Source organism: Schistocerca serialis, chromosome 6, assembly GCF_023864345.2.
Source record: "Schistocerca serialis cubense isolate TAMUIC-IGC-003099 chromosome 6, iqSchSeri2.2, whole genome shotgun sequence".
In the NCBI taxonomy this organism is placed as follows: domain Eukaryota; kingdom Metazoa; phylum Arthropoda; class Insecta; order Orthoptera; family Acrididae; genus Schistocerca; species Schistocerca serialis.
Window position 1 is genome coordinate 428,984,949 of NC_064643.1, and position 24,757 is coordinate 429,009,705.

Sequence of the window (24,757 nt, forward strand, 5' to 3'; positions counted from 1 at the left end):
TGTTTTAAAGCCCTTCTTGCTTCCCACTGTTGAAGAGCAATTCAGGGATGGAGATTGCATCTTTCAACAAGATCGAGCACCTGTTCATAATGCATGGCCTGTGGCAGAGTGGTTACACAACAGTAACATCCGTGTAATGGACTGGCCTGCACAGAGTCCTGACCTGAACCCCATAGAGCACCTCTGGAATATTTTGGATAGCTGACTTCATACCAGGCTTCACCGACCAACATTGATACCTTTCCTCAGTGTAGCACTCCATGAAGAATGGGCTGCCATTCCCCAAGAAACCTTCCAGCACCTGACTGAACATATTCTTGTGAGAGTGGAAGCTGTCATCAAGGCTAAGGGTGGGCCAACACCATATTGAATTCCATGGAGGGTGCCACAAACTTGTAAGTCATTTTTAGCCAGGTACGGATACCTTTGATCACATAGTGTATATAGAGAATAAGAGCAGTCTGTCATGCTTCCCTGGGGTGCCCCTTGCAATACTCATCTCTGATAAACACTCACCACTGAGAACAACACTCTGGGGTTTATCACTTAAGAAATCTTTGAGCCCAGCCACTCATGTATCTGGCAACCAATTCCATATGCTTGTACCCTTGTCAACAGTCTGCGGTAGGACACTGTGTCATATGCTTTTCAGAAATTGTCACAGATTACTACCATCCATATTATGGGAAGACTGTGAAATCAGACAGAAATCCACAAATATTCTTAGATAAGGCATAATGCTCCATCCAATAGATCCACCACACTTATCAAATTCATCACTTTTGCATGTCTTGCCCACTTTGCTGTCTGTTACTCCACTACTGTGAAGTTTAAAAGTTTGTGTTAATTACTTATAATCTCCATTTACATCATGCATTGTAGATCTCAGCATGAAAGGCAGGCTTTAAAGGTGTGGAATGATTAAAGGAATAGGTTAGGCAAGAAGTGAAGCTATTACTTCCATTATTAGCCACTGTGACAGTGACAGGGATGTTTGCTTTTCACAATTAATAATTAAAATGGTTGCAAATAAATGCATTGGGATAAACATGCTGAAGAAATGATGGTTACCTAGTTTTTCACTTACTGTTTTCCTTCTGAAGTATATTTACATACTTGCAAGTATGTGGATACCTATTAAAGTAAAAAAAAAAAAAAAAAATCTATTTATCATGTATATGAGTATTTGTTGTACTGATATCACTGTTTCCTGCTGTTCTAGTAAGGAACTGCAATTATAGACTCAATATACTCTGATAAACCATAAAAATTGGTGACAAGATATTCTTGTCATGTATGTCTGAATTTCAGAGGATGTCTAACCTCCTGTCTCTTGTTGATTTGCAGGCAGTTTATTGAAGACTTTTCTTTACTTTATGAGCTTGTCAGCTTTTTCATTCAGTTTAAGCTAGTTGGCTGGATTTACATGCCTTTCCCACTTGTCTAAGTTTTATCTTTACCTTCATTTGACACATGTACATTGCAGTTGGCTTTGGTGTTGTAAGTCTAGTATTTCCCCCCCCTCCCCCCCCCCCCCTTAATCATGTAATCCCTTTTCTCACATTATACCCATAATCTCTGACATTAATGAGTGCCACTGAGCATAATCCTGACTATCCTGATTTGCTTTGTTATTGGTGTTTTAGTTTGCTCCATATACTGATGGGGAAAACGTATTTGACTCTCTTTTCATTTAGTTGGCTTCTACTACAGGCCACATATCTATTTCATATTTTGATGTTTACAAGTTTTATATCTTTCCTGTTTATATTTAATGTTTATACTTTCACTACTCATTTCACTAAATTTCTGTCAGAGAAAATATTTTCAGTTGCTTTATTTTGTTGCTTATAATTTACTGGTAAATGTATTTCAGTTTTAATCATACAGTTAGAACAGTGTTGGGAAACTAGAACTTACCATGCCTAGAATGCACATTCTTGTAGAATACTTTGTAGCTATCTATGATACCATTCCTGTGTTCTGGTGGTGGTGGATCCCAGCGCACTCTGATACTCTGCGGGGACAGTGCTGAACAGCGTAAATCTTGTGGAGGCATATCTGGAACTGTTTAGCACATGGTAAGAATTCTGTTTCTCTCCTCCTTTACAAAGAAACTAGTTTTGATTTAAAATATTTTTAGGTTTAGCGTAACAAATGTAATAGGAATCCGTTTATGCAAATACACACACACACACACACACACACACACACACACACACACACACACAGAGAGAGAGAGAGAGAGAGAGAGAGAGAGAGAGAGAGAGAGAGAGAGAGAGTGAGAGCAATGTATAAGCAACAAGATTTATTATCACTACAGTAACAACTATCATAATAATTTGCATTTCTGTCATTTTCTCACTACTTCCATTTATCTTGTCATGATGGCTAACTACTAGTCTTTGATCAGTATGGTGAGAAAAAATAATTTTTCAGGGAGCAGCAAGGCAGACAAGAGAGGATCTAGTTCTAAAATTTACACATAATTAAACCACTGTAACCAGTCACTATTGAATTCATGTTTAAGTTCTGAATTAATTTTGGAGAGACATTTCCTTCTTGAGATGATATATTTTGATCACTTCTTTTGTATTGCTTTATTCGTATGATATAAATTTGATCGTTGGTTACATGCTCACTCTTGTAGTGACTAGAGAACTACACATATGAAAATTACAGTAATATTCTCTGACATGTTTATCTTAAAAATACCTAATGAATTTTAAAAATGTACTCAGCAGTGACTAGTTATGGTACTTTATCTGTGCATAACTGAAATAAGTTCCAGCCATGGATCATCCCTGCCCATCATGGTTATTCTTAAGACTCTAGTTGGTTGAGAAAAAGGTCAGTTTGTTAATATGCCATTTAGATCAGTGTGGGTAATCAGTCATCATTGAAGGAGTTCTGGGATAATACATTGCCTAATGTTTCATGTATGAAACATATTCCATGCATCCCAGGGGGGAAAAAAAACTCTCTGGGATGTGGAAATACTTAAAAAATGAACATTTTATTTAAGTGCCATATGATAAAAAAACTTCATCCGAACAGGTCGCGGAAGGCCCAGCAGTACCGACTGACCACCATGTCAGCCTCAGCTGGTAGACCTCACTTGATGCAGATATGGCAGGGCACATGGTCAGCACACCACTCTCTCAGCCGTTGACAGCTTTTGTGACCAGAGCTGCTAATTCTCAATCGAGTAGTTCCTCAATCAACCTCACAAGGGCTGAATGCATCCTGCTTGCCAACAATGTTCAACAGACCTGAATAGTCACCCATCCAACTTCTAGCCAAGCCCAACAGCACTTAACCTTGGTGATCTGATGGGAACCGGTGTTAACCACTATGGCAAAGCCATTGGTGCCATATAATAGAATGACTTAATTTTATGAAATATTATAATATTACAGTGTTATGAATTATATTAAAGCCTAATATGTTAGTTTTAAGAATTCTAATGAACATACTCTTCAGTGGATTAGTGGTTTCATCTAAAAGTTGGTAGAGTTAATGTATTTTATATTCTTTGCTACCAGCAATAACATAATGACTCATCATAGAATTATTATTTTTTGAAGTAGCTAATGAAATGTGATTTGCAGAAAGAAAAAGAATGCATATAAAGCAAATCATAATGTAAGAATATTTAAATATTAACTGCAGTGAATTGTGCTGTTGAACTTGCTGAAGACAGATTTCTAAATCTAATATAAATATACATTTCACAGTCCACTGTACAGTGCATGATGTCAGTATTATCTACTTTCTTTCTTATTGAGTGAGGGGAAAATAAATATCTGTATGCTTATGTACATGCCCAAAACTTTTTATCTTATTCTTATGATCCCTACGTGAGATATCACTCTTATCTCCTTTTTTGAGGGATGTGTAAATTATAGCCGTAATTGAATGTCTGAAGAAACTATTGGAGACAATTGTAATAGCTGACACATTTTTATGAAAGGAAAGTAGCTGTATGTCACCTTCTATTATAGTATATTGTCCTGTTTGCATGTGTTAGGTAATAGGAGTTTCTGTTTTTATTTGTCTGTTATGCTAAAGTTCATCAGAGTGGAAATGTGTTGAAACAATAGCTTTTACTGTATAGCACACTAATATGATGGTGTACCTTCATTCACATAGCATCCAGTTTCAGAGATCGTGTGTCAATACAGTTCACAGGTCCACTTACATAGACCACGTGGGATGGCTCCCTGGTGTGCTCTGGTGAGCCACCAAAGAAATAGCATTATTTAAGTGATCTCAAACAAGTGCTTGGCCTAATCTATAGCCCATATTACTGCTGTAGACTCAGTGTGTTCAGTGCTATGTGCAGCCTATACTTCTTTGCATCTTATGTTGGCTTTATATAGTGCTGTGCTCCATAAATTGTGTTTCTTCTTCCTGTAACAAACTTGGTCATGAGTGACGGTTATGGTTTTGCTGTGTGTTAGTGTCTGTGCTAAGTCACCTGACATACATCTCAAGGGAAGATGTACTCAAATGTATCTTTGCCCAGCAGCACGCTTTCGCAGAACAACAGCAGACTCTCACCACTGCTCTCAATCCAGTGACATCTGCATGTTCATGGCAAGTTACTCTTCTGTCGGTGGAACCACCACCTTTTCCAACATATGATGAAACCAGCTGAGGATTGGGACTTCTACAAGACACTGTTATCCCAACATTTCCATGTTTTTTGCATGTGTGATGCAGACCTGTGTAGGGCTTTCTTTCTTTTCTGGCTTTCATTGCACATGTATCAGTTGTTGTTCCAACTTGCATCTTTGCAAGAACCAGCCAGCTTATCATTTGATGAAGAACCAGCCAGCTTATCATTTGATGAAATGTAAAAACTTCTCTCAACTTATTACTGTGAAAGAATGCATGAAATTGCAACACTTGTTGAATTTTACCATTGTCAGGAAGGCCCAAACCAGTCTTACAAAGCCTGGGCTGCATAATTTCATGGGTTGAGCCGTCATCATAAATTTGTCACAAGTACCCATTACGAATCTTATTCTGATCACATGGTGCTTGATATTATTATTCGTCTGGCCCCAGATAGGGAAGTCTGCAAAAAAGCATTTTAGTGTGAGAATCTGACCTTTACAAATGTGCTCAATATAGCACAGTCCTTTGAAGTGTAATGAGCTACAGGCAATCAGATTGCTGCATGGGTGAAGATATCAGAAGTTGCTCAGTCAACTCCTGTCAGTCACACTGCAAGTATTCAGGATGATGGGGAAGCCATTGCAGCAGTACAACCTTCGCATCACATGGGACAGCATCGGTTATCGCTACAGCAACAACAGGCCTTGTCACAACAGCAGCCATATGCCCCCAGCCATGTGCCCCCATTCCATCTTGCCCATATTGCTTGCTTTGGTACAAACACCATTAATCCTAATTATCAACTGAATTCATAGCTGAAGAACTGTAGCATTTGTTGAGACAGGCAGGAGGTAAAGATGTGAAGATTTGTTCATTATGACTGAATGTGGTCCACTTCTTTACTAGTGGTCACTGGTTCTTGTTTCACTATGTTTGCTTCACAATTTGTGCCCATTATTTTGCAACATCATGAAGAAAAAGAATAAGTTTCTAGTTGCTATATTAAGGAAGTGGTCGCCTGTGGCTGTGCTAGTGTGAACTTGCAAGACATTTTAATATCTTCCCCTTTTCTGCTCTATGGCATAACATTCCCTCTTCTTTAAGAAATTAATCTATCCATTACTAAACAAATCTGTATGTGTTTTGTATTTACAATTTCGCATTTGACTGAGTTCAATCTCTTGGTTGATTATTGAGCTCAACCATAAGGTTCTTAATATTAGCCTGTGTTAACTTAATTATCTAAATTTACAATATCTTTGTGGTCCATTTCCCTACTACTGATAGTTTTAAAATGTCTATTCTTAATCCTTATCAATAGTATGTATCTACTCCATGGGTATTTGATGGATTGGTGGTTCGTTTAAATGGGATATTTTGCATTTTAAGGAGAAAAAATTGCACAAATGAGCATTACTATTAGAATAACACTTGTGGATGCACTAACAGTTATTATGTTTTGCTGGTGTTTCTCACAATATTGCTTCATATGTTACAACATCTGTTCAACTGAAATTCTTCTCTTTTACCAGATTATCTTTCATCTAAAGAGTGTAATAGACTTAATTCAAGGTTTTGCTACGGAAGGTTACATTCTGGATAGATAATATGTATACTGATTCTTACAGCCAGTACAACATTGGTTGAGAAAGGGTAACTATTGTCCTGTGATAGTAACTGTAACTGAAAACTGTGTCCTGGCTATGTTGCACTTGTTTCTGTTGATTAGTAATCTGCTATTTTGCTGTTCTATTTTTGTCATCCTTGCTGATTTTCCATATCTGTAACAGTTGACAATCACTGTTTCTGGTGAAAATATGGAGTGGCCTCCAATTTTCTGGAAAGATGGCTGCAGGGCTAGATTTCCCTTTTACACTGTATTGCTTCCATTGTCCCAATAAATAGTTACATTTAATAAGCCTCTTTGTTAGTCTGGACTACCCTGGCATATAACCACCCTCTAAAGTGTTGTAGTACTACATCCGAGATAATCCTTCTTGACACCTTCATTGGAACATCATGTAAGAAAAAAAGAATTACCATCAATCCCTTCCCTCCTTCAGACCAGTGTATACCTACAGGATCAAAGACAAGCAGTTGAAAAGTAACATTAACATAATTAACCTAGATAATGCATCAGTCGTTCCTTTAAATGATTTCACTCTACTGATATGCGCTACAGATATCTCAGTTTGTAGTGGTAGTTTTACATTTACTGGTAAAATCATTGTGATGGCTTCATACAGTTCCTTTGGGGTATAATGGCTTGTCAGCAATATCCACTGCTGTATCCTATATTGTGATAGATTACTTGCACATTACCCAATACGCTCCTAATTTTCCAAAGCCTCAGTGTTGGCATGTTTTATCCTCTGCCAAACCACTCTTAACCATTTTGCAAATTTGTTGCCTGGTTCACCTTGTGTCCCTAATTTTGGTTGTATCATGTCAAAAGGTGATGGCATTTTCTGCCCATACACTACTTTGTATGGTGAAAAAATGTTCCTGTGTTTTCCTTTGAATCATAAGCACTGACTGCATGTATCCCAGTCTACATGTTGGCTATTCACATAATGGCTTAGTATTTTTGATATTGTGTGGTGGGCTCTTTTCATTCATCTATTTGCTTGTGGATGGTATGGGCAAGTGTGTAGCTTCTTGATTTGCAGTAAATAGCATAACTATTTCATCAGATTAGACACAAAGTTAGTCCCTTGATCTATGATTATGCTCTCTTGTATGCCAAATTTTTGTACCATAAGATGGGATAATATGAGATGGAATTTTAATATTCTTTAAGGGAGCTTCCCAATAATATTAAATTCACACAACAAAAAGTGTGAGATATTTGGGATGTTATTGAAGAATAATATAATCAAAGAATGTGAACCAAAAATATTATGTAAGTAACCACATCCTAATGAATAAGGTTGTCTGTTGTTATACCATATGATGGAGAAATCTAGGACACTCATTGAATTTCTATCCAAAGTTCCAGATTTACCTCTAATAGGATAATTTCTGACAGAAACTCTTTGTAAAAAATACACATGCTCAGAAATTCTTTTTGCATGTTTAGAAAATATTTTGCACATGGTAACAAAATAATTTACGCATGTTCTGAGAACATTTGACATCTGTTTAGAAAAGAAAAATGACGCATATATTTAGAAAATATTTCATTAATAATGACAATCTATTCATAGCATAAATCATAAATCTACAATATAATCCCTTTTTCTTCTCTGGCAGTTGACAACACACTGGCAATTTGGTGTTTTTCTAAACCATCATCATTTGGACTCTCAACAAAAATAACCACAAATTTTCTGCTTTGATGCTGACGCAAAAATCTGTCTTCCATGTCTTTTGCACCTTTTTCTGTTATGATTCCACCAAACTGCCTATTCAGCTGTTTCTTTCCAATTGTGTGTTTATTATCTAATATTCAGAGTGGTATGCTACATTTGCTTGATGCCTTTCTGTATGACAGTTTTCCTGATCTTACTGCAGCAACCGTATTTCCAAAATGTTTGAGCATCAAGACTGCACATCAGAAAAGCACCAAGCCTCCTTTTATAATCATGTGACATTGTCCAATAAACCCCACCATATGTACATGTCTGTAAATAGTTTATTAGACATTGGTGCAAGTCAGATTCATGGTCAAACTACATTCATATTTCCTTCTTAACATTTAAATGAGTAATTTTTAAACGAATTATGCTTACCACTTTTTACTCTTCTAGTACAGTGGTGAAAGTATTTGCAAGTGCAACTGTGTATGTTCAAATCTGCTTGACAATATATAAAGTGTAAACAGCAAAACATGTGCATAAATAAAAACTTGCTTGCAGTGATACCAACACAGCAATAAAAGTATACTGCCCCCTTCTAAATTTACCTGTGTCTGATATTTCACCATGTTACAGTAACCAGTTGTTCACCATTGCCTGTGCAACAGTATTAGCTTTCTCATCTGGAACTGTGACCATTACTAGACATCTTGTAAAATGATTTATCATTGTGAGAATATATTTGTTACCAGCTGGAGTTCTGTTGAAAGGTCCTAATGCATAAAGTCCTACCATCTGAAACAGTTTTTCAACTGCTGCTGACCTCTGTACCTATACTTTCTGATGACTTAAATATGATCTTTGCACATATGGGGTGCAGTTTTTTATTACTCTATGTCAATACACTATTTTACCACAAAACTTTTCTGAAACTAATTTACCAGGTGTGTTCCTGTCACCATGATGAATAATGCAAGGTGATGCACCTATTGTAATACTTCAGTTCTCTGTGTTGCAGGAATCTCAGTGTGTAGATCAGCACAGTAAGCCCTCATGTGCTATAAATTGAGACTGCGTTCGAATCCTGCACTTTTCCCAATCTGCTTGACTGTTACCTAATGCCTGTAATACCACTACTTTTCTACGAGGCCTGTTCAGAAAGTAAGCTCCGATTGATTGCCAGATTGAAACCACAGTGAACATCAGAAATGTTTTACTTGTAACAATTAGCTACACCTTTCAGCTACTTCTCTACATAGTCGCTGTTCTGACTTAGACTTTTGTCATAGCGTTGTACCAACTTTTCAATAGCCTCATCATAGAAGGCAGCCGCCAGTGCTTTCCGCCAATTCTCCACGCTGGCCTACACCTCGTTAGTCTGTGTCAAAATGTTGTCTTCAAAGACAGTGGTTCATGTGACCAGAGATGAAACTCAGGGGGAGACAATTGCAGACTGTATTGTGGGTAATCTAACATTTCCATTTGAAAACGATGCAGGAGCATCTTCATTGCCCCTGCAGAATGCGGCTGAGAATTGTCGTGAAGACGAAACAGCACGACAGTTATGTAATGTTAGCTGCTTAGCTTCAGGCGAAATTTCTCACCAGGCCCTCGTACTTGGCGGCAGACACTATTTTCTAGACATCTTTACGCACTCACTGCGAGCTCAGAAATGAGAAGAGCGACGTGATGCTAACTGGGGTTATACTAGAGACACTACCCAACACATCTGTGCAAAGCTTTATCGGATTTTCATAGTCGTTTCCATTTCGCGACCGATCAGAGCTTACTTTCTGAACGCCCCTCGTATTTAGGCTGTCTGTGTTTGTATGCTTTACTCCTGCATTGGAAACACTTCAATATCAAACTCACTCAATGTACCCATCTTGTTGATTGATTTGGATGGTATTTTAGGCATAACATCCAATTCAAGGATGCGTGATCTGTTATCACTTTAAATTTATGTCCTTATAAAGAACAACAAAAATAGGAATTCCATATATCACTGCCAACATCTCTTTTTCATTGTTGAGTAATTTAGTTCAATCTTGTTCATCTGTATGGATGTATACTGGTATGTCACAGGGTGTTCTTTTCCTTTGTAATTCTGACACGGAATACAGCCTAACATACAGCTACTAGCATCACAGGAAAGTATGAATTCCTTCTTGAAATCTGGCAATACTACCACTGGATCTGACATCAGCTCTTCCTTTAGTTTCTGTAAACCTTCTTCGCACTCTTGTCCACTGACACTTAACTCCCTTGCAAAGTAACCGAGTTAATGGTTCTGCGATTTCAGCAAAGCCTTTTAAAAATGTATGATAAGTGATTGCAACTGTGTGTATCTGTGGTGTTACAAAATCGTGCACGGATGACATGAAATGAGGACCCATCCTTCCTCCAATTTGACTGATAATATGTCTGAGTTAATTACCTTTTGTGTGGACAAAATGACACTTCTCTACGATAAGTGTAAGACATCTTGTTTTCAGTCTTTTGAACACATCATCAAAGCATTTAACACACTGTTCTATGTTTCTGGAATAGACTACTGTATCACAAAGATATATCACTCATATGTTTGGTTCCAACCCATGGAGTTCTCCGTTAAACAAGTGCTGGAATGTAGCAGCAGCATTTTATAATCCAAATGGCTTCCTGTGGTTTTGATAATCATGTGAGGGTGCTGCAAATGCTATTTAGTCCTGTCATCTGGAAATTCTTCAAGTTGGTTATAACCTTTTAAGATATTATTTCTACTTGTCTAATATTTCCATGATGTTTAGGATTGGTCAGGCATCTCTTATAGTGTGCACATTTAGGAAATGCTAGCCACAACAGAAGCCATCGGATGACTTTTTCAGTATGATGAAAATATTGGCTGTTCATGGGCTATCGCTATGTTCAATGATCAATGATGCCTTCAGTTAGTTGTTGACATATGAATTAATCAACCAGTGGTTGCAGGTGCTTTACTATTGTATACGGCTTGTAGATTGGTGTATTATCGCCTGTTGGAATGTGAAGTCATGCTATGAGTGTTGCTGACAGTGGACCATGTGAGTTAAACAAGTCTGAATTTTCTAATAACAATGTTTCCATGGCTTCCTGTTCACTATCTTTGAAGTGACAAACTACATAGCGCAGATGTGTTGATGGTTTGCTTAAGGCTGTGATCATATGTTGATCTATTAATATCATACTCATCCACTATCTCTAAAGTTGCTCTGATTAATCCATTCCGGAGATGCACAGTGTCCATCCCAAAATTATACAAGCTTATTGGACAATTTTGATACCTGCTCCACAAGAATGGCTACAGTATCACTCGTATTACCTGGTCATGTTTCCAGTATCTTCTTGCAACTTGATACTACTTGAGCTGTAGTGTGCCTTTTCTGGCACACTAGCTCTTTGGACGACTATCAATTACCCAGCTGTACTGTGATCTTTGCCCCTATTGTGACCTGGTGGCGGGTATGTGCAGTCAGGGAGTTGGTCATGGAACTTGCTACGAGGTGCTAGGATGTGCTTTAGGGGACGAAGGAGCAAAACACGTGGACTCGGCCATCAGCGGCGTGGCCGGACTACCTCACAGGATGGTTGTGAGTTGTGGTGCAGCTTTCTGATGTCAACTCTGGGTGCTGCTCGTCGCCTTGCTTTGGTACCTGTTTTCTTGGACAAGACCATTTCCTTGAGACCATCTCGAACAATGCTCTCCATTGGAGCTGTAAGTGGTTTTGGTGCCTTCATTTTGTGGAACCATTTGCATTGTTTATTTTGAGTGCCATTGATGAGATAGACCACAACCTTGCCTTTTTAGAGGATAGCCAGCCAACACATAGGCAAATATCTCGTATACATTCCCAGTTAGTTCATTTGGGGAACCATTTAAGAGATTTTGATTGCGTGGTAGTTAAAGATGCCAAGAGACAGAAAATAAAACAGGTTATGAGTCATGTGCAAAATTTGCAAACCAGAACCATGGCCCTAAGTTTAAATATGGAAGACGCTAGTTCAGAACAAGGGGATGTTGGTAGTCAGGGCCTAGCTACACTCAGAATTGTGACATAAAGGATCACAGTCAGGCAGGCTTTGATGGGTTTGCTTAACTGCCCAATCCCATTATGTGTTTATTTACTGGATTGTTGGAATTATCTGTCAATAATTTGTGTCAGGTTCAAGAGCTTTTGTGGTTATTAGTCAAGTTGGAGGCTCAGGCAGATACCTTGCGTGTCCCGCACAAGGTAATTCTCTTGCTACTGTATCCCTTAACTAAAGGAGTGTTAAATGTATTAGTTTTGGAAGTTTAACAAGTCAGCAGTCTATTAAATATCTGAGGACTATGATTATAGCTAGGAAATTGTCAGCACGAATGTGAATCGAACTTGTGCGCAAGTTTTTTGGCAAGTGCAGGCTCTGCTGAAACATTAGAACAATACATGGAGGGGGTCCGCAACGCAATGTTGGCTCTGGATATGTCTATGGCTGAGTCCGTTGTCATATCTAACGTTCTTGGGGGGATGCACCCTGATGATCAGTCACGGCTAGTTTTTGCTAGATGACTGACTAAGTCGTTCGGAGTTGGACCAAGTAGTGGAGTCAATTCAGGCCCTCATGTTCACTGATCCCCAGTGTAGTATTAATTATAGCACAGGGACAGTATCTTTAGTTCCAGCGAATAGCAAGTTATGTGCTGAGCCTGTTGTGCAGACTAGGAAGCATTGTTTTTGCTGTGATGACACTAATCACTTAGTGTGCGATTGCCCTATTCTTAAGGGATCGCAGGCAAATCTCTGATGCCATAGGAAGAGAGGAGGTAGTGATCGTAAGCTACCCTTCTGATGAGCACACATCTGTGCTCCCGGTATGCCCCCTCTCCCCTGCATTTGTACTAGTGTGGGAACAGAGCCCCTTTGTGGACTGCTTGATTCCAGAAGTTCGGTGTCCTTGATTGACCATAAATGGTATTTGGAGTTACATCGATTGATTAGGTTATCTGTTGTGGGACCTACCTGGCAGAACTGTCATGCTGCGATTGGGGACAAGTTGTCTGTGGTGGGAGAAGTGCAGGGTAGCCTATCAGTCTGTGATTTTACATGGCCAGTTATCTTGTTGGTGGGTAAGGGATTAGCCATAGCCTTACTCCTGGGCTGCGATTTCATTCAGCACACCGGGTTGGTATTAGACTACACTAGTCACACATTAAGCTTTAAGTTGAGACAGCAGGAAAAGATAGTGCTGTGTGCATGTGATCATTCTAACTTGGTCAGTATGGTAGGCAGCAAAGCCAACAGGTTGGAGGTTAGTCACCTTCCTGATGATCTTGTGGATCAGTTAATAGAACTGTTAGATGAGTTTCCTGACGTGCTTTCTGAGAACTTGGTGTAACTAGCCTGATTGAATATCACATTCATTTGTATGATGGGCTACCAGTTTGGCAGTTGCCATATGACACTATGTTGCAGGAGGGCCTTATCAGACCATCAACCTTGTTTTACGCTTCACCAATATTTCTTGTTCCTAAAGCCAGCGATAAAGATTATAGACCTGTAGTTGATTATTGGTTATTGAATAAGAAGGTTATGTTGGAATCCATTCCCTTACCCAATATTTGTAATTGTTTTATTTGGTTTTCAGGGGCGAGATGGTTCTTGATCTTAATCAAGCTCATCATCAGATTCCCCTTAGTGAGGAATCAAAACATGTTACCGCATTCTGCATGGACTGGAATCCCTTTGAATTTAACAGTGTTCCCTTTGGTTTGGCTACTGGCGCTGCAGTATTGTCAAGCTTGTTGGACCATGTCTTGGAAGATTTAAAACTTAAGTGTGTGTATAACTATCTGGATGAAGTTGTGGTGTATAGCCAAACCTCCAAAGAACACCTTTCCCATCTTGAGCAGGTGTTGTGTAGATTTCGTTCCACTGGATTGACCGTTAAGCCGGCTAAGATTACTCTTGCTAGACACCAAGTTTCATTTTTAGGCCATCTTGTCTCAGGTGACAGAGTTAGAATTGATCAAGAGCGGACCAGTGAGATTAAGAAATTTCTGCCTCCAAGGACAAAGAAGCAGGTCGTGTGTTTTATTGTCATGGAGAATTATTTTCACATGTTCATCCCTAATTTCACTTAGTTCGCTGCACCTCTCAATGACTTGTGAAAGAAAGGCCTAGAGTTTATCAGGGTAGACAGCCAACAAAGTGATTTCAAGGCGATTAAGAACAGAATTGTGAACCCTCCTATTTTGGCAGTTCCAGTTTTCCAGAAACGTTTTTGAGTCCAAACTGATGCTTCCAATGCCAAGATAGCAGCTGTCCTTCTTCAAGATGATCAGGGCATGAAGCGCCCCCTTGCCTTTGCTTCAAGGAAGCTCACCGCTACAGAGTTAAACTATTCTGCTTATGAGTCTGAGGCTCTTGCAGTGCTCTTCACCTTGGAGAAATTTTGATTTTATTTAGAACATAAGTAGTTCATCCTCGAAACTGACAATCAAGCACTGAGTTGGGTCCTAGTGCGGCCTCAAAATACCGGAAGGATTTTTAGGTGGGCAGTCCATATTTCAGCCTTTCCTTTTAAGATGCATCATATTAAAGGCTCCAACAATCAGGTAGCTGACGCTCTTAGCAGGATGTCTAGTGAAGACCTCAAATCTCAGCCATGCGGGAGAGTATGACTCAGCTAGTCAAGTGGTGAATAGTGAGCTCACAGAGATCCCTCAATTATTCATTGACCTTAAAACCAAGCAGAATGAGGATCCGTATTTGGGTCCGACCTAGTGGAAGGTTACTGTTGGCGAAGGCCTGCCTGGTTACTCTTTAAGGAGTGGGATACTCTGTAAAGAGGTTGGTAAGCCCAGAGATGCTAGGATTTGCTTACCACTTGATTTAGTTTCACCTCTCTTTCAATATTTCCGTAATTCTGTACTAGGCGGGCACCTCAGCCTCTATAAAACTTTGGCCAAGGTGTGGGCCCATGTGACGTGGCCTTCTCTGTACTGTGATGTGCAGCGGCTCTTCAGTCAGTGTGATGACTGTAGGAGCAAGGCCAATTTTCATCCCCCTTTGGGTCTACCTCAATCTCAAAGAGAGCAGTGACCGAAGGATAAGATGTTTATTGACTTTGTAGGACCTTTGCCTAGGACTAAGGGAATGTACCATTACAGTTTCGTCGTTGTGGACGACTTTTTGCATTTTGTATGGTTGCTGCCCAGTACTGGGGTCACTGTGAGTATAACCATACATCATCATCTGGTTTGGCCCCCCCCCCCCCCCCCCCCACCCAAAACAACTCATTAGCAATAATGCCCCTGGCTTTGTTTCAAGAGAGTATAAACAGTTTTGCTTACATAGTGGAATCAGGCATATTACAACCACCCCTTACTATCCACAATCATCCTTGGCAGAAAGGGTTAACTGTAACCTAAAGGCAGTGCTTATAATTTACCATGCCAAATCCCCCAGTAGCTGGGATACTACACTCCCGTGGTTAATTCCGCGTTCAACACGGCCCAGCATGAAACTTCTAGGGCAGTTCTGGCTGAGTTAATGTTGCCATATACGGTCAATTCCCCTCTCTCCAAATTTTGGCAGATCAATGACGTGTTGCCATTTTCCATTACTCTGGATACCCTTAGGGAAAATTTGCAATGTGCTTGAAATAAAATGGAGTTAGCCTGTAGCGACGCTGCCGCGCGCTAATTCAAACTCGCCGGGGTGTGTGATTGTGAGCGAACGCGACCAACGTTATGCAGCCGAGGTGCAGGACATAATCACAGCACCGTCCGAGGCTGGCTGGAGCTTATGCCAGGCTAAAATCAGAGTTGATTCAACGGGTGGCCGCGTCACAAGAGGACCGGATATGTCAGGTTCTGCCGCAGGAAGAAATTGGCGACAGGAAGCCTTCTCAATATCTGAGACATCTACGCAGTAAAGTCGACACCGTTACTGTGCCAGACAGTCTGCTCAGAATGCTGTGGAGCAGTAGATTGCCGCCGCAAATAAAAGCCATAATCGCCTCACAAATGGACATGCCGCTGGATGACGTGGGGCAGCTAGCAGACTGGATTCAGGACGCGATCACACCGGCTCAGGTCAGCCCAGTCGCGGCGTTGGACAACAGTGCAAACAGTACCGCGTCTGTAGCATGGGCCAATCATGATTCACTCGCTGCTAAGGTTGAGCTTTTGTGCATCCAGGTCAGTACGCTGCTCACACGTGACGACGACGACAATACAAGAAGCCGATACAGACGGCGGCGTTTGAGAAGCAGATCTTCCGGCGGTACTACCACTCCGCAAGGCAAGGTACCGTTGTGCTGGTACCACCGACGATTTGGCGATCAGGCAAGGAAGTGCACATCGCCATGCTCGCACCCAAACGCCACCGGTGGTTGCCAATAGGCGCAACTGACTGCCAGTTATCCTCCAAGCGCCTGTTCGTTACCGATAGGAGTTCCGGCATAAAGTTTTTAATTGACACTGGCTCGGACCTGAGTATCATACCACGAACAGCCATACATCGTTGCCGGCCGCCAACTGCCTTTCGTCTGATGGCTGCCAACAATTCTTCCATCGTAACATACGGCACACAGAGGATGGAGCTTAATCTCAGCCTACGTCGTGCGTACGAGTGGGATTTTACAGTGGCTGACGTCACAGAGGCGATCGTCGGGGCTGAACTCCTGGCGCACTATCACCTGCTGCCGGATGTTGCGAACGCATGCTTGGTAGACAGCGTCACTGGCTTAGCAGTCACGGGTTTCCGTCGCAGCACCGCAATGCACAGTGCCAAGTTGGTCAATGCTACGGAGGGTGAGTACGCTGAATTACTGCTTAACTATCCGAACTTGACCAGGCCACCCGGCGCTCCCAGGTTCATACCACATGACACGGTGCATCACATTCAAACGACTGATGGTCCCCCAGTATCATGCCGACCCAGGTGTCTCGCTCCAGATCGATTGAAGATAGCGAAGGCGGAATTTGACGCCATGATTTGCGAGGGCATAATGCAGCCATCTAAGAGCCCGTGGTCCTCTGCATTACATCTTGTTCCAAAGAAGGGTGAAGCTTGGCGCCCATGCGGTGACTACCGTGCGCTTAACGCGTGAACAGTGCCGGGCAGATATCCCATTCTGTTACTGAGGGTGCTTTACATGGTGCCATGGTGTTCACAGTTCTGGACTGCGCTAAAGTGTATACACAGATTCCGGTGGCCAATGATGACATTCCAAAGACTGCAATAATAAAGCCTTTCGGTTTATTTGAAAGCAAATTTATGACTTTCGGTTTACGCAATGCCGCTCAGACCTGGCAAAGGTTTATAGACTCGGTTCTCCAGGGGCTACCGTTTTGTTTCGCCTACCTGGACGATGTGTTAGTGTTCTCTGCTGATCACGAACAACACCGACAACATCTGCGAGAGATTTTCGAGCGATTGGAGTGTTACGGTGTCGTCTTGAATGTGGACAAGTGTGTTTTTGGGCAGTCAGAGGTGACATTTCTTGGCCATAAGATTTCTGCTGAAGGCTCTCTTCCTCTGTCCGAGAAGGTGGACGCTATCTTGCTGCTACCCCAACCAACTACGATCAAAGAATTACGTCGTTTTTTGGGGATGCTCAATTTTTATCGACGACACCTTCCTCACACTGCGGAGCTGCAGGAACCTTTGACGGCGGCATTTTCAGGCCCTGAAGTAAATAACAAGTCTCTGATACAGTGGACAGAGGACATGTGTTCTGCGTTCGAGGCAACAAAGAAGAGCATGGCCGACGCGGCGCTTCTCGCACACCCACGGGTCGACGCGCCATTAGCAATTGTCGTAGACGCGAGCCAGACGGCGATCGGAGCCATGTTACAACAATGGTCGGACAACGCATGGCAGCCACTGGCATATTATTCCCACAAGCTTTCGCCTGCACGGAGAAAATGGAGCACATATGACCGTGAGCTCCTGGCGGTATACCAAGCAGTGAAATATTTCCGCCCCCAAGTGAAAGCGCGAACTTTCACGATATATACAGACCACAAGCCACTCACGTCCGCCTTCCGTCAGAATAATGTCAACTGCTCTCCCCGTCAATTTCATCACCTTGAGTTTGTGGCCCAGTTTACTACCAATATTAGACATATTTCTGAGATCGACAACATTGTTGCGGATTACCTATCACAGATCAGCAGTGTTTCCAGTACCATAGACTTTCCTGCACTGGCACAGGCACAGAGAGACGACGAAGAACTCCTTGCCTATGTTAAAGATACGGCTTCTGCATTGCAACTGGAACTCGTTGATGTTCCGGGGGAAGATACACAGCTATATTGCGACGTTTCTAGCGTCTAGCGGCCGACCTCGTCCCTTTCTGATGCCGGCTTTTAGAAGACAAGCCTTTGATACAGTACATGGATTGTGCCATCCAGGGGTACGCCCGACATTCCGCCTAGTATCGCAACATTTCGTATGGCCGGGCATGCAGAAAGACTGCCACGAGTGGGTTCGATCTTGTCTTCAGTGCCAACGCTGCAAGATTGACCACCATGTACATGCACCGATCGGAGATTTTCCTGTTACCACCGCTCGCTTTGCCCACATTCATTTGGATGTAGTTGGACCACTTCCACCTTCGAACGGACAAAGATATCTATTTACAACGATCGACCGTTTTACACGTTGGCCGGAGGCAGTGCCGGTGGATAATATCACAGCAGACACATTAGCTTCCGCTTTTGCAATGACTTGGTTGGCAAGATTTGGGTGCCCACTACATATTACCACTGACAGCGGACGGCAATTTGAAGCAGACCTGTTCTCACAACTGACCAAGTTCTGTGGTTACACCCACCATAAGACCACAAGTTATCACCCAGCAAGCAACGGAGTGATCGAACGCTGGCACCGTTGTTTGAAGGCTGCGCTGATGTGCCACGAAGAAACCTGGACAACCGCACTACCAATGGTCTTGTTAGGCTTACGGACGACTTTCAAACCAGACCTGGGCTCGTCAGCGGCAGAACTGGTTTATGGAGAAACACTGGACTTTCAAACCAGACCTGGGCTCGTCAGCGGCAGAACTGGTTTATGGAGAAACACTGCGCCTTCCTGGTGACTTTGTAGACGCTGATTCCACAGAGACAGTTGCTACTGGCCAGCCGGATTTCTTGCAACGCTTGAGGGACCATGTATCAAAGATTCGCCCTCCGAAAGCCACACGTCATGGCAAGCCGCCCACTTTCGTGCACCAGGACCTGGAACAATGCCGTCACGTCATGCTCCGCACTGAGGGCTCCTTATTCTGGTCCATATGAAGTGCTACGGCGCAGTCCCCACACGATGGATATCCTAGTGAACGGCAAAACCACGACTGTTGCGTTGAATCGGGTTAAACCTGCGTATGTTTTTCCTGACACACCACTAGCGGCACCTCGTCGTAGGCATCCACCTACCGCTGTTCCAGACACTGACGCCATAGCTCCGGCGCTGGCTCTTCAACATCCGCCGCTCAACGCAGCACAACATCCGCCTCCTGACGCTGTTCCTCCTCCACCGATGAGGACGACCTGTTCTGGATGTCGGGTGCACTTTCCGACGCGGTATCTCGACGCCGACGCTCCGCTTCCGCCCGGGGGGCTGATGTAGTGACGCTGCCGCGGGCTAATTCAAGCTCGCCGGAGTGTGTGTGTGTGTGTGTGTGTGTGTGTGTGTGTGTGTGTGTGTGTGTGTGTGTGTGTGTGTGTCAGTGCAGTGCTGTGCAGTCATAATTAATGTACACGATGTTTGTGTAGTTCCGCGCCCAGCCTCTAGAGGCGCTGTGTTTTCTAGCTTTTATAAACGTTCTGTTTATTATTAATGTTCCTTGTTTTTTGAGTTAGTTAGTAGTTCCGTGCCTCCTGGCCTGTGTGGACGAGTACTGTTTTCTCTCCTAACTACGGAAGTTTTCCGAGGATTAAGGATGCTTCTGTATAGGCCGGAAGCAAATTTCGTAACTCCCATCAGTCCATGCAGGACGGGCGTCGTCAGATACGCGCTCGCAATAAAGTTATTGTTGCTGAACTGAAAGTCTTTATTCTTCTGAATCACGTTAAGCAAAGGTCGGACAGCCACCAGTTTAGCTGAACCCGACAAGCCCATCGTCGGCAAGCTGAATGTTATAACCAAGGCAGAAGTGTTTTTCAGGCCAAGACCGGGGGATGAGGTGTTTACTAAGAACATCACTGGTCGGAATGCTCATGCTATGGGAACTCGTAAGTTTGTGCAGCATTACTTGGGACTGTGTGTTGTCACCAGAGTCTTAGGTCCTGCTAATTTGTTAGTTAAGGAGCTTGCAACGGGCAAGAGGTTCAGAGTACACTTTAGTTAAATCAAGCCTGTCAGATAAGTCTCTTTCCCTTCTTTCAGCGGTGGTAAGACAAAAGGGGGGGGGGGGGGGAGCTGGACAGGTTTGAGCGGGGGAGGTTGAGCTGTGGTGCGCCTTTTCTGGCACACCATCTCTTTGGACGACTATCAATTATCTGGCTGTACTATGATCTTTGCCCCTGTTGTGATCTGGTGGCAGGTATTTGCGGTCAGGGAGTTGGTTGTGGGACTCACTGCGAGGTGCTAGGACATGCTTGAGGGGACGAAGGAGCAAAACACATTGTTCATTAAGTAATTCTAATTTGCTGATTGCTTGAGAAGGAAGCCATTGGTCATTTTGGAGATTGTTTTAAGATGGCCACGTGTTGATTGTATGTTAGCTGTTTTAATGAATGTCGTCTTGAATAAATTATTGATCTACTACTTGTTGTGCTTAAGGAGTGACATTATAGCGGCCTTGACCTTCCATGCTAATCTCGACTTCCTAGCTCACACTACTTTTACACTTACAAGATTAATAATGAACACTGCCTCTTTTAAAAGCAAGCTCAACAGACTATCACACCCAAAACTCATACAAATAATCTTAACTAATATTTGTGTCTCATTGACCAGTGGCACTTGGTACAATCATGTGCTGCATGATCACAATGCCTACAAGTGGTGCAAGTTACTAGCACCTTTATAATACATGGCACACTATATCCATTCAAATTATAGCTATTATGCATCATGGGTACCAAATAAGTTTCCTTGCAGTTGCCTCGAAGTTATGATAGATCTGTAGGTTTTTACAAAAGTAATTTTCCACGTTATATGCCAATCTCTATGTCCAAACCTGGCCATTACAAAACAACAAAATAAAAAGGCCAGTAAAAAATGCTCTTTTGACTCACTGCTTTGCAGTCATAGCTGGTCACTAAAGAACATAAGTGTCATGTTGATGTTGCTGAAGAACCATTTCTGATGCCAAACTTTGTGGATGCCGAGCAGAGTCACATCTAGCTTGCAGGATGGTGATGTGGACCTGTAGAGCATCTTTTGGCACAAATAAAACATGATTAGAAAGTTAACACTTATTGATTCTGATTTATAGTTCAGTGTCTTTTTGTCAGCCTCGGGTGACACCTTGTGCCAGTGACACAATGGAATTCCACTGACTCCTGTTGTCAGCTCAAATGGCTATCATCAAGGCCATTACTCTGCAACTCAGCTGAAGTCTTATTAGCTGCTGTCTGGCAGTCTACAGGCGAGGCTGTATGTGCCCCACACTGCACTTGAGCATACTTTATCCTGTTCTGGAAGATGGCGATGACCCACAGTGACCCATTGGGATGTACCACACTTTCAGAAGTCATGTGGTCAACTGATCATGATCCCCCCACCCCATTTAGGTTGGCCCTTGGCCCCCAGAAGTTTCTGCTGCAATGATCAGGAACAGCAGCATCAAATGACTCTTTCATACAGAATTGATGATGATGATGATGTTAGTGTGTTAAGCACTGTGTGATGCACTGGTTTTGGTAGACCTTAGTCTCCCCATCAGTGATGTGTTAGTTGACGGCCAATGTGAAGTCCTGTGAGTGGCAGGTCATTGTAACAACTAATCATTTCATGTGGCTCACTGGCCTGATGCAAGCCTTTCAATTGGACTCCACTTCAGCCACTTGCATGTCCCTAACATGCCCCAATTTTCCAACTGGGGAAAGGGGGCTCACAGTTTGACAGAATTCTGAACCATGTATCATTTCTGGTGACTCCACACATCACTGTGAAGTGAAGGCTGGGTTAAAATGCAGGCTGAAAAATGCATGGTCCAACTGGAATTTAGTTCTGTGACCTCTTGATATCCAGGCAAATGCTTTACCACTAGACCACCATGCCCAACACATCATGGTTACTTGGATGTTGTCAACTTGGGAATGGCAAGCTGCATGTTCCTGAGATGTGCTGAACATCTAATACATCAATGTCACTATATAATAGTCATTGAACTGGGTGCTTCAGTACAAACACCATTGATTCTAATGCCCAACAGAATACAGAGCTGGAAACCTGCAATATTTATCGAGACGGGTGGGATGTGATTGATGTGAGGCTTCATTTGTTACAACTGAATGTGACGCCCTCCATTGCTTGTGGGCACTGGTCCTCATTCCAATGTGTTAGCTTAACAGTTTGTTACAGGCTCTCAACTGCGCTGTCAAGTCTCTGAAAGGTGTTATTGCATCTGAGATAAAGCTTGTTGCTTCATGTAATGAGAGCTAACGAATATAATCAGTCCCCCTCTTCCCCCTCCCCCCCCCCCCTCTCTCTCTCTCTGTGGGCATTTTGCTAAATGTGTAACTCATGCCTGGCAGTCGGTGTCGATGGAGCAACATGCGCTGCTTATGTATGTGACCAGCTTACAGTGTTGCTTGTTTCTTTCCAGCGCATAGCTGTCACCACCTCTGTCAGGTGTTGCATGTGGCTATCTCTGATAGCATGAACTTAAGAAAAATTTTGATTTCTTCTCCTTTTCTACTCTGTAGCACAACAATACCTACAAATTCGAAGCAAAATATATCTTGTTAGTGGCTTCTACAAATTACATGATCATCTATATTGGAGGACTGATTGCATGAAAAGTACATCTTCAGGCTTCTGTTGTTACAAATGTAGTTGACTGTCAGTCTTTTGGTAAACAGGAAATGGTCAATTATATGTGTTGTGCCAGAATTTTAAAGAGAACAATGTAACACAACTGAGGACGCAGCAGCTTTTTAAAGTATACTGGTAGCTGCCATACTACTTTTTACGTGTTAAATTTAGCCTTTCTAAATACAGTTTTTATGTAACAGTGTAGTGTTAAATTATTATTTCAACAAGTGCTTCTCTTTTGTTAATGTGTAACTTGACTTCTTATGCTCTCCTGAAGGTTTCCTCCTTGTGATATTCATGGTGAGAGTTGTGTACATTAAATCAGTGATATATTTACATATTTACATAATGAGATTATAAAATCTTGATCGTTGAATATCAGCAATAAGTGAATTAATATGCATTCTGATAATAATTCTGCAGTTATACTGGCAAGAAGAAAGAAGAAGGCATAAGTAACCACAAATTGTTGTTTTGCACTAAATATGCACCCTCCATTTACGTATGCAAGAAAGTAAAAAACCGGCAGAGAGCAATGGAATAAATTTAAAAACCTAGTTAGCGCCTGCTTACTGTGACTTTTTCCTGACTAATATATATTATATATTGCATAGATGAGAGCTGGGCAACACTTTATATTGGAAACTATGTGTAATTCCCTTTGTTTATGATATTGTACTAGTGACTTACATTGATATTTATTAAGAGTATCATTCACTTCTATTCATGTTTGTATTAAGTTACCCCATTCAAATAATACCTGACTTTATTTTATAAGTACTATGATAAGCATCAGAAAACACAAACCATGCAATATTTACCTACCACCCTCGAGAGTGGTGACAAAATGAGGTGGTGATGCAGGGCCTGAGCCAACCTGGTTGAAAGCACGCACAGTAACCTCATAGCGTGTGTAGTGTTCCAGGGAAGTGAGCAGCACTTCCAGCCTATGTGCACCCCTGACAGTGCGCTGCAGCTGCTGCCCCTGACCACCTGGTCCAGAAACTTGGCGGTAGTTTACGTGGTAGCCAAGGATCTCTCCATTTGCATAGCTCTGCAGTGGTGGCTACAACATAGCACAAGTTCATTTAATGAAATATTAGGATTCAGTAATTTTTTCGTTTACAAATTGTTATAAATCAATAAAATAATTAGCATATGCACAGTATCTATTATGTTACAGAGAATAAACAAAGGAAAACTCTGGATGGAATGTGTGTGAGTTGTGTTTGCGTGTGTGTCAGTGTGCATGCGTGTGTGTGAGTGTGCATGCATGTGTGTGTGTGTGTGTGTGTGTGTGTGTGTGTGTGTGTGTGATGTGTGTGTGTGTGTGTGTGTGTGTGTGTCTGTGTGTCTGTGTGTGTGTGTGTGTGTGTCTTGTCGTCTTATTTTGATGAAAGCCTTGTTGGCTGAAAACTCATTTTCCAACAGTCTTTATGTTGTGCCCCTCTGTGACTCAACATCTCTGCTATATAGTGAGTAGTAACTATCCTTTTCATAATAATGTTACAGAGATTTCTACTCAAGACCTGAGTATCTTTAGTGGGCATCTCTGCTATAAGATCACCAATCAGTTTGAAGTACTGGAGATGAAGCACAGAGAGACTGTAGATTTACTGGTTTGAGTAGGCATGATTATGATGGGATTGGTCAATCACAGAGATTAGATGCAAAAAAGGGATATGTTGTTTTGAGTTGATTGTCATATACTCTTTCAATTTGCCATGATAACTCTTCAGTCCTTGTTGCAATAAAATATTTTTCCCCCGAAAGCTGTTTGCAATTAATATTCTCTGTAAAAAAAACAAAACAAAATGAAATATCAGAGTATATAGCAACAATGGT

At 41.9% G+C, this 24,757-nt stretch overlaps 1 protein-coding gene across 1 annotated transcript in view; it reads right to left on the minus strand.

Annotated features, from left to right (window-relative positions):
• The window catches only part of LOC126484903 (Down syndrome cell adhesion molecule-like protein Dscam2), a 505,795-nt gene that overhangs the window by 197,277 nt on the left and 283,761 nt on the right, over nucleotides 1–24,757 (minus strand). Inside the window, exons 16-17 of the mRNA XM_050108503.1 lie at nucleotides 23,738–23,978; nucleotides 1,937–2,067 (exon numbers count right to left, since the gene is read on the minus strand). Coding sequence (XP_049964460.1) covers nucleotides 1,937–2,067; nucleotides 23,738–23,978 — 372 coding nt within the window. The remainder of the gene's footprint in view (nucleotides 1–1,936; nucleotides 2,068–23,737; nucleotides 23,979–24,757) is intronic.